An 11,254-nucleotide genomic window follows, 5' to 3' on the forward strand; every position below is an offset into this window, starting at 1 on the left:
TGAGATGCTGTGGGGTGACTTGAAAAGGGCTGTACGTGCAAGAAACCCCTCAAACATCTCACAGCTGAAAAAGTTCTGCATTGAGGAGTGGGGTAAAATTTCCTCAGACCGATGTCGAAGACTGGTAGATGGCTACAAGAACCGTCTCACTGCAGTTATTTCAGCCAAAGGAGGTAACACTCGCTATTAGGGGCAAGGGTGTCCTATCTTTTTCCTCAGTTAGAATAGGCATTTTTGTAGAATGACATTTACAGAAGATCTTGAAAAGACTTTTCTTCAGTTTTCTTTGTTTAGTCGGATTACTTTAATCTCTCTGTATTGTTGAAACGGAGATGAAATAACCTTTTATTAAAAATGTTACAAAAAACCACATGCTTTCAAAGGGTGTCCTAATTTTTTCACATGACTGTATATATATATATAGATATATACAGTACAAACCAAAAGTTTGGACACACCTTCTCATTCAAAGAGTTTTCTTTATTTTCATGACTATGAAAATTGTAGATTCACACTGAAGGCATCAAATCTATGAATTAACACATGTGGAATTATATACATAACAAAAAAGTGTGAAACAACTGAAAATATGTCATATTCTAGGTTCTTCAAAGTAGCCACCTTTTGCTTTGATTACTGCTTTGCACACTCTTGGCATTCTCTTCATGAGCTTCAAGAGGTAGTCACCTGAAATGGTCTTCCAACAGTCTTGAAGGAGTTCCCATTATATACAGTATAATGTCCTCTTCCATATTAATTACTTTATACAGTTTAGTGTCATCTGATCATTAATAAATATATTGAAGAGAATAGGGCCCAGTACTGACCCCTGAGGTACCCCACTAGTGACAGTGACCCAATCTGAGTGTGTACCATTAATAACCACCCTCTGTTTTCTATCACTGAGCCAGTTACTTACCCACATACAGACATTTTCTCCCAGTCCGAGCATTCTCATTTTATATACTAACCTTTTATGTGGTACAGTGTCAAATGCTTTGGAGAAGTCCAGATATACGACATCCATTGATTCGCAGCTGTCAAGTCTAGAACTTACCTCCTCATAGAAACTGATTAAATTAGTTTGACATGACCGATCCCTCATGAAGCCAAGCTCATATGGCGTTATTTGCTTATTTTCATTGAGCTACTCCAAGATAGCATCTCATAGAAAACCTTCAAACAGATTACCCATGACAGATGTTAAACTTACCAGCCTATAGTTTCCCGGCTCTGTTTTTAGACCCTTTTTGAATATTGGCACCACATTTGTGCCAATCCTGTGGGTCATTCCCTATCAGTATAGAGTCCTTAAATGTCAGAAATAAGGGTCTGGCTATAACATTACTTAATTCTCTTGGGATACGGGGGTGTATGCCATCTGGTCCCGGCGATTTGTCTATTTTAATCTTTTCAACACTCCGCTGTACTTCTTCTTGGGTCAGACAGGGCACTTTTAATGGGGAATTAGCTTTTACATTCTGCATTTCATCTGACAGTTTATTTTCGCTCACTAGCCTGTCTATCATTGTAATGTCCCTGATTGGTCTATTAGGCTGTCTGTCAGCCTCTAAGCCAATCTCTCCCCCCCTCCAAGTGTCTTGTGATCTTTCATCTTTATCCTCCCTTCTATTGATCCACCCAATGTCTGCAGGAAAATAGCCCTGAGGGCTGTTTATGCGCAATTCATCCAAAGTGAATCCCCAAATCTTTGGATTCGCTTGGCAGATAAATTTATGGTAAATTTGTAACAAATACAATTTGTTTAGAATGGATTCTCTCATCTCTATTTCCAGTGACCCCTGTTGACCCCTCCCCCACATTAACATCGGCTTCATGATTTTCTTGCTCTTTTTCTGTAAGGCGGGGGGTGGACAGTGATTCAGAGACGTCGGGATGGATCAATCAGTTTCAACCGCACCTGGAAAGAATACAAAGAAGGATTTGGTGACCTGAATGGTGAATTCTGGCTAGGAAATGACCATATCCACAAAATCACCAGCAGGGGGGGATACTCACTGAGGATTGACATGGAGGACTGGGACAGGGAGCACAAGTATGTCCACTACCTGGAGTTCAGGTAAGTCAGAGTACAGGAACAGACATCCATATTATTAGATTTTTATTTGTGTCCCTAGTAGATATTACATAGATAGATAATGAGATAGATATTAGATAGATAGAAAGCGATAGATACTGTAGATAGACAAAATTGTTGGTACCCTTCCATTAAAAAAAGAAAAACTGACAATGGTAACTGAAATAACTTGAAATTACTGAAAATAAACTAATGAAAATCAGACATTGCTTTTGAATTGTGGTTCAACAGAATCATTTTATAAAACAAACTAATGAAACTGGCCTGGGCAAACATGATGTTACCCTTAACTTAATATGTTGTTGCACAACTTTTTGAGGCAATCTGTAACTCTCAATGAGACTTCTGCACCAGTCCCCAGGTATTTTGACCACTCCTCATCAGTAGACTGCTCCAGCCATCTCAGGTGTGAAGGGTGCCTTCTACAAAATACATGTTTCAGCAACTTCCACAGATGTTCAATAGGATTTACATCAGAGCTCCTAGAGCCCACTTCAGAATAGTCCAATGCTTTTCTCTTAGTCCATTCTTGAATGTTTTTAGCTCTGCGTTTCATGGCAAAAGTGGCCATCCTACCTTGGAGTTCACCTCTAATCTCTTTGGAAGTTCTTCTGGGCTCTTTGGTCGCCATTCATATTATCTGTCTCTTCAATTTGTCATCAATTTTCCTCTTTCTTATTAATACGCACAGGCAGATTGCTGCTATACCTTGTGTCTTGTACTAATCACATATACATGCTGTTTTGATTACATTTAACAATCCCCCAAAAAGTTAAAATTCCAACCGTATCCAAACTGTAAATACATAAACGGACCAGTGAGGCTTGACACTCAATTTCTCATTAATACACACAGGTAGATTGCTGCTATACCTTTTGTCTTGTAGTAATCACGCGTCGTATATATGCTCGTTAATTAAATTGAACAAAAATAATAATCTGGGAATTCAGGTAATGGACGATTGAGGCTTGATGCTTAATTTCACAATAACACTCACAGGTAGATTGCTGCATTACCCTGTGTATTGCTGCAGTAATCACGTATATATGCTGGTTCATTAGATTGAACAATCCCTAAAAAATAAATTGCATCCGTATGGAAATAGAATTCACGGGAAAAGACGATTGCTGCTATACCTTGCGTCTTGTAGTAATCACACACACACACATTATATATATATATATATATATATATATATATATCAGTGCTGCCCATAATTATTCATACCCCTGGCAAATTTTGATTTAAAGTTACTTTTATTCAACCAGCAAGTTTGCTCAAATGTAAATAAAAACTGAGAAATGTTTTTTTCCCCACAATAATGCCTCTTGTACATCGTCTTATTATCTTTTGGGAGACACCTATGTCATTTCCCGTGAAAAAATTACTTGCTGGTTGAATAAAAGTAACTTTAGGTCAAAATTTGCCAGGGGTATAAATAATTATGGGCGGCACTGTATATATATACAGGTGAAACTCGAAAAATTTGAATATTGTGCAAAAGTCTATTTATTTCAGTAATGCTAATTAAAAGGAATTGCATTAATGCAGCTTAAAGGGAACCTGTCACCTGGATTTTGGGTATAGAGCTGAGGACATGGGTTGCTAGATGGCTGCTAGCACCTCCTCAATACCCAGTCCCCATAGCTCTGTGTGCTTTCATTGTGTAAAAAAACGATTTGATACATATGCAAATTAACCTGAGATGAGTCAGAGCTTGAAAAATATGACTCTTTTCTGGTCACACAAGTAAGATATGACTCTTTTATGTTAATTTGCATATGTATCAAATCGTTTTTTTACACAATAAAAGCACACAGAGCTATGGGGACTGGATATTGCGGATGTGCTAGTGGCCATCTAGCAACCCATGTCCTCAGCTATATACCCAAAATCCCGGTGACAGGTTCCCTTTAAAATTTGAATTTTGTGAAAAGGTTCAATATTCTAGGCTCAAAGTGTCAGACTCTAGTCAACTAATTAATCCATACCCCCTGAGCAAAGGGGACCTCAAAATTGTGACTTTGGGGTTTCATAAGCTGTAAGCCATAATCATCCAAAGTATAACAAATAAAGGCTTGAAATATCTCGCTTTGCATGTAATGAGTCTATCTCATATATTAGTTTTACCTTTTAATTTACATTACTGAAATAAATTAACTTTGCCCAATATTCAAATTTTTCGAGTTTCACCTGTATATATATGCTGGTTTGATTACATTTAACAATCCTCCCCCAAAAACTTAAATTCCAAACATGTGGAAATTGAAAATATGTAAACGGACGACTGAGGCTTGACGCCCAATTTCAACACACACAGGTACATTGTTGCCACAATGTGGGTATTGCTGCAGTAATCATGTAAATATGCTGCTTAATTAAATTGAAAGCACCCCCTATAAAAATATTAAATTGCGACTGTGTGCAAATACTAAAAATACGTAAATGGATAATTGAGGAGTGATGCTCAATTTCAACTTAACACACACATGAAGATTGCTGCCACACAGTGGGTATTGCTGCAGTAATCACATATATATATACAGTCAGGTCCATAAATATTGGGACATCGACACAATTCTAACATTTTTGGCTCTATACACCACCACAATGGATTTGAAATGAAACAAACAAGATGTGCTTTACCTGCAGACTGTCAGCTTTAATTTGAGGGTATTTACATCCAAATCAGTTGAATGGTGTAGGAATTACAGCAGTTTGCATATGTGCCTCCCACTTGTTAAGAAACCAAAAGTAATGGGACAATTGTCTTCTCAGCTGTTCCATGGCCGGGTGTGTGTTATTCCCTCATTATCCCAATTACAATGAGCAGATAAAAGGTCCAGAGGTCATTTCCAGTCTGCTATTTGCTATTTGCATTTGGAATCTGTTGCTGTCAACTCGCAAGATGAGATCCAAAGAGCTGTCACTATCAGTGAAGCAAGCCATCATTAGGCTGAAAAAACAAAACAAACCCATCAGAGAGATAGCAAAAACATTAGGCGCGGCCAAAACAACTGTTTGGAACATTCTTAAAAAGAAGGAACTCAGCAACACCAAAAGACCCGGAATATAAAGGAAAACAACTGTGGTGGATGACGGAAGAATTCTTTCCCTGGTGAAGAAAACACCCTTCACAACAGTTGGCCAGATCAAGAACACTCTCCAGGAGGTAGGTGTATGTGTGCCAAAGTCCACAATCAGGAGAAGACTTCACCAGAGTGAATACAGAGGGTTCACCACAAGATGTAAACCATTGGTGAGACTCAAAAACAGGAAGGCCAGATTAGAGTTTGCCAAACAACATCTAAAAAAGCCTTCACAGCTCTGGAACAACATCCTATGGACAGATGAGACCAAGATCAAATTGTACTAGAGTGATGGGAAGAGAAGAGTATGGAGAAGGAAAGGAACTGCTCATGATCCTAAGCATACCACCTCATCAGTGAAGCATGGTGGTGGTAGTGTCATGGCATGGGCATGTATGGCTGCCAATGGAACTGGTTCTCTTGTATTTATTGATGATGTGACGGCTGACAAAAGCAGTGTTTCGGGCAATATTAGGGTACTTTCACACTTACGGCAGTGTGTGATATTCAGCCAAATGCTTCAGAACTTATTGGACGGCGCTTCACAGTGCAGAAGGACAATGACCCAAAGCATACCACCTCATCAGTGAAGCATGGTGGTGGTAGTGTCATGGCATGGGCATGTATGGCTGCCAATGGAACTGGTTCTCTTGTATTTATTGATGATGTGACGGCTGACAAAAGCAGCAGGATGAATTCTGAAGTGTTTCGGGCAATATTAGGGTACTTTCACACTTACGGCAGTGTGATCCGGCTGGCAGTTCCGTCGTCGGAACTGCCCGCGGGATCCGCCGATCTACCGCTGACTGAAAGCATTTGTGAGACGGATCCGGATCCGTCTCACAAATGCATTGCAAGGACGGATCCGTCTTGTATATTTTTTAACATTTTTACCAGTCTGCGCATGCGCAGGCCGGAAGGACGGATCCGGCATTCCGGTATTTTGAATGGCGGATCCGGCACTAATACATTCGACGACGGAACTCTATGCCGGAAGACAAGAACGCAGGTGTGAAAGAGCCCTAAAAGTACCCTTATCTGCTCATATTCAGCCAAATGCTTCAGAACTTATTGGACGGCGCTTCACAGTGCAGAAGGACAATGACCCAAAGCATACCACCTCATCAGTGAAGCATGGTGGTGGTAGTGTCATGGCATGGGCATGTATGGCTGCCAATGGAACTGGTTCTCTTGTATTTATTGATGATGTGACGGCTGACAAAAGCAGCAGGATGAATTCTGAAGTGTTTCGGGCAATATTAGGGTACTTTCACACTTACGGCAGTGTGATCCGGCTGGCAGTTCCGTCGTCGGAACTGCCCGCCGGATCCGCCGATCTACCGCTGACTGAAAGCATTTGTGAGACGGATCCGGATCCGTCTCACAAATGCATTGCAAGGACGGATCCGTCTTGTATATTTTTTAACATTTTTACCAGTCTGCGCATGCGCAGGCCGGAAGGACGGATCCGGCATTCCGGTATTTTGAATGGCGGATCCGGCACTTATACATTCCTATGGGAAACTGCCGGCATTCAGGCATGTCTTCATTTTTTTTGCCGGAGATAAAACCGTAGCATGCTACGGTTTTATCTTTTGTCTGATCAGTCAAAACGACTGAACTGAAGACATCCTGATGCAAACTGAATGGATTAGGCCTCTTTCACACTTGCGTTGTCCGAATCCGGCGTGTACTCTACTTGCCGGAATTACACGCCGGATCCGGAAAAACGCAAGTGTACTGAAAGCACTTGAAGACGGATCCGTCTTCAAAATGCTTTCAGTGTTACTATGGCACCCAGGACGCTATTAAAGTCCTGGTTGCCATAGTAGTAGTGGGGAGCGGGGGAGCTGTATACTTACCGTTCGTGCGGCTCCCGGGGCGCTCCAGAGTGACGTCAGAGCGCCCAATGCGCATGGATGACGTGCCATGCAATCACGTCATCCATGCGCCTGGGGCGCCCTGATGTCACTCTGGAGCGCCCCGGGAGCCGCACGGACGGTAAGTATGCTGCTCCCCACTACACTTTACCATGGCTGCCCGGACTTTAGCGTCCCGGCAGCCATGGTAACCACTCTAAAAAAGCTAACCGTCGTATCCGGCAATGCGCCGAAACGACGTTTAGCTTAAGGCCGGATCCGGATCAATGCCTTTCAATGGGCATTCATTCCGGATCCGGCCTTGCGGCAAGTCTTCAGTTTTTTTGGCCGGAGCAAAAAGCGCAGCATGCTGCGGTATTTTCTCCGGCCAAAAAACGTTCCGTTCCGGAACTGAAGACATCCTGATGCATCCTGAACGGATTTCTCTCCATTCAGAATGCAATAGGATAAAACTGATCAGGATTCTTCCGGCATAGAGCCCCGACGACGGAACTCTATGCCGGAAGACAAGAACGCAGGTGTGAAAGAGCCCTAAAAGTACCCTTATCTGCTCATATTCAGCCAAATGCTTCAGAACTTATTGGACGGCGCTTCACAGTGCAGAAGAACAATGACCCAAAGCATACTGCAAAAGCAACCAAAGAGTTTTTTAAGGGAAAGAAGTGGAATATTATGCAATGGCCGAGTCAATCACCGGACCTGAATCCGATTGAGCATGCATTTCACTTGCCGAAGACAAAACTGAAGGGAAAATGCCCCAAGAACAAGCAGGAACTGAAGACAGTTGCAGTAGAGGCCTGGCAGAGCATCACCAGGGATGAAACCAGCGTCTGGTGATGTCTGTGCGTTCCAGACTTCAGGATGTAATTGACTGCAAAGGATTTGCAACCAAGTATTAAAAAGTGAAAGTTTGATTTATGATTATTATTCTGTCCCATTACTTTTGGTCCCTAAACATGTGGGAGGCACATATGCAAACTGTTGTAATTCCTACATCGTTCACCTGATTTGGGTGTAAATACCCTCAAATTAAAGCTGATAGTCTGCAGGTAAAGCACATCTTGTGGTGGTGTATGGAGCCAAAAATTTTACAATTGTGTCCATGTCCCAATATTTATGGACCTGACTGTGTATATATGTATATATATATATATACATACAGTATATATCAGGGCAGGCTCCCCCCCACTTCCTATCAGGATCATGTGAGAACCCTTCTTGCTTTAATCCCACCGACATGTGCACCAAAATGGCGCTACGTGGCATTTTAGTGGATTTGTCCAAAACTGACCCGGAAAGATTTGGGTTTGTCTACTGTCTGAAAAATAGTAAAGTTTAAACCGAACTGCTTCGCTCATATTTACTCTTGGGGCAACTTTCTCCTTAGCTTTCTTTGGTCCATGTTCAGTGTGGTAGCCACCATGATACCAAATAGCACAGTAACTACTTTTAACCCTTTATATAGACAGACTGACTGATTACACGTTTGAATTCCCTTATTTTCACATGTCCCTGTGGTCAAATTATTTTCAATCTTTTCTAGGGGTACCATAATTTTTGTCCAGGCCATTTCCATTAGTTTGTTTTTTGAAATTATTCTGCTGAACCACATTTAAAAGCAATGTCTGATTTTCATAAAAATTATATTTGTCATTACTTTTGTCACATTTAAGTTATTTCAGTGACCATTGTGGGTTTTTCTTTCTTTAATGGAAGGGTACCAACAATCTTTGCACACGTGTGTAGGTAAAAGCATATTTTTTCAGAACTTACTTCTCTTGTAGCATAGAAGATGAATCCAACTACTACCGGCTCCACATTTCTGGGCCTAGTGGGACAGCTGAGGACTTATTTGCTTGGTACCACAATAAAAGAAGTTTCAGTGCTCCAGGCTTTGGAAATCTATGTGCGGACATCTCTCATGGGGGTTGGTGGTACTATCAGTGTTTCTACTCCAACCTCAACGGTGTCTACTATGCGGTAAGTGGCCACTCATGGATCTATCATGACTATTAAGAGGTCTTTGGCCTTGTGGTTACACCAGGTTCATTCTACAAATAAGATGGGCAAAAACTAGGTGTAATCCAGGACTTTACGGTCAACCACTGCCATGCTGGTCCTCTCCATGGACACCACATAAGCTATACTGACCCTTGATTTTCTTAGACATTGACTAACTCTGCAGCGTGCCTGCTTCAAAAACTGTCCATGCTACAACCATGGTCCCACTTGGGCATTTTGGTGCTAGGCTCCTCTTCCTATCTTTCTCACTGGACGTTTTAAGGCACCAATTCACAAATTGAAAATGTCCACAGTGAGATTGGGAAGTCTCAACCAATCAGAGACAGCTACAGAGTGACTCAGCATGCCTCGGACTGATTTTGGTTGGACCTGTGTACTACTTTACCTCCCATGTGGTGACACTGCAGGGAAATTGAACACCTGTTGCCAGGATTTTGCACTGAGCCACTTCTGAGATACCATGGTCTCAAGGTAGCAACATATGGGTTAAACCCAATATTGGCCACCATGACCATTCCCACAAGGGTTATTACTTTGCATTTTTTAATCCTGCTTAGGGTTATCCCAAAATGTTTTCTATATTGATCTAACTTTAAAGGGGTTCTCCACAAGTAAAAAGGTTCTTTGACATTAAGCAGATCACAAAGTGTCCTCTTGCTGTGACTCTCAGCAATCAGCCATGTGGAAACTGGGCCCAGTCATATCAATGGAGCATGCGTTATGTGAGACTGAACAGGTCCTTCAGGGCGAGGGTCTTACCACCTTAAAGGTTAATTCCACAAAAAAATAAAAAATACACCATCATAACAAACCTTTAAGAAGTTCAAGGAGCTGAGATATTTGGAGACGTCTGGTGTAACCCTCACTCTGTAGAGCTCCTCACGGGTTGACTGTGGTCACTGTAGACTGTATTGTCCCAACAAACCGTTTCTTGACCCTGCAATGCCAAACATCTCCAATGACCTTCCATAAACCATGTTCCACAGGTAGAAATAGGGAACCACCAACAAAACATCTCTAGCAAAGTCATTCACACATGATATTTTTGCAAAAGATTTTACCAAATTTAGTAAATTTATTTTGTACAAAATTTTCATTTTTGTCCCTCCTTAGGGTGGAAAATATGTCAAAGGTCGTGAGACTATGGGACCAGATGGCATTGTGTGGTACAGCTGGAAGAACACGGACTACTACTCACTAAAAAAAGTCTCCATGATGATCCGGCCTAGAGTGTTCCGCCTCCAAACATCCCCGTAATTGTCTACATGTCCCTTTCAATTCTACTTTGAGAGTTGTACAATTTTTATGTTTTAGATTTGTTTTTGGAATTTGATTGTGTTCACTTTTGTGTTGTAAACTTCTTATTGGGCGTTTTAGTGTGTTGTAAATAATGGTGTCTACCCTCACCCTGCTTCACCCCGAAAAATAATAAATGCAGCCCTTCTTGTACAGGGCAGTAAATGGATTTCAGGGGATAAACAAATGTCCTTCAAGCATTGGCGTGAGAATTAGAAGTTATTTCTTGAATGGAAGTAGTGTTGACTAAGGTCCCTTCACCCACTGGTCAATGGGGTATTAGTAACACTTCTGTCTATGGTAAGTCCATGACTAGTGTTGTATTATAAGAGCCGTCCAGTGTACATCCACAATATCTCCTTGTCATGTCCTTTGTTAGGACTGATTCTTTTAAACCAAAATCTATAGCACTTCTTCATATTCTGGTGTTCTGCAAAATAAATGTAAAGGATGTAATGGTTCTAAAAGTGCCTGTTTGACATCTATATATAATATATATACACAGCATCCCTGCATATTGGTTGGTAGCTTGTTTTCGTAAGTAGAGATGGCCTTGCGGTTCGCCCGGCGGTTGTTTTACGGCGAACTTTGCTTGTTCGTGATTCGCAGAACATGCGAACATATATTCGCACCCGTAATATTCTTTTACATTGTAAAGAACTTTGACCCATGACACATCCATCAGGTGGTACAGGACAGCCAATTGAGACGTTTCAGCACATGGACACACCCCCACCCTCTAAAAAAAAAAACAAGCTGGCAGCCATTTTGCATTCTGTGTTTTACCAGTGTAGGGAGTGGTTGCTGTGTGGAGCAGGGACAGACTGTTAGGGACACCAAACGCTAGCTAATAGGGCCACAAAAGTCCT

General features: G+C 41.5%; 1 protein-coding gene across 1 annotated transcript in view; it reads left to right on the forward strand.

The window, feature by feature from the left end:
• LOC122935176 (fibrinogen-like protein 1) overlaps nt 1-10,346 on the forward strand; it is a 29,676-nt gene extending 19,330 nt beyond the window's left edge. The window contains exons 4-6 of the mRNA XM_044290941.1: nt 1,864-2,080; nt 8,852-9,047; nt 10,203-10,346. Coding sequence (XP_044146876.1) covers nt 1,864-2,080; nt 8,852-9,047; nt 10,203-10,346 — 557 coding nt within the window. The remainder of the gene's footprint in view (nt 1-1,863; nt 2,081-8,851; nt 9,048-10,202) is intronic.
• The last annotated feature ends 908 nt before the right edge of the window (nt 10,347-11,254 follow it).

The sequence above is a fragment of the Bufo gargarizans genome, chromosome 4, assembly GCF_014858855.1.
Source record: "Bufo gargarizans isolate SCDJY-AF-19 chromosome 4, ASM1485885v1, whole genome shotgun sequence".
Taxonomy (NCBI): Eukaryota; Metazoa; Chordata; class Amphibia; order Anura; family Bufonidae; genus Bufo; species Bufo gargarizans.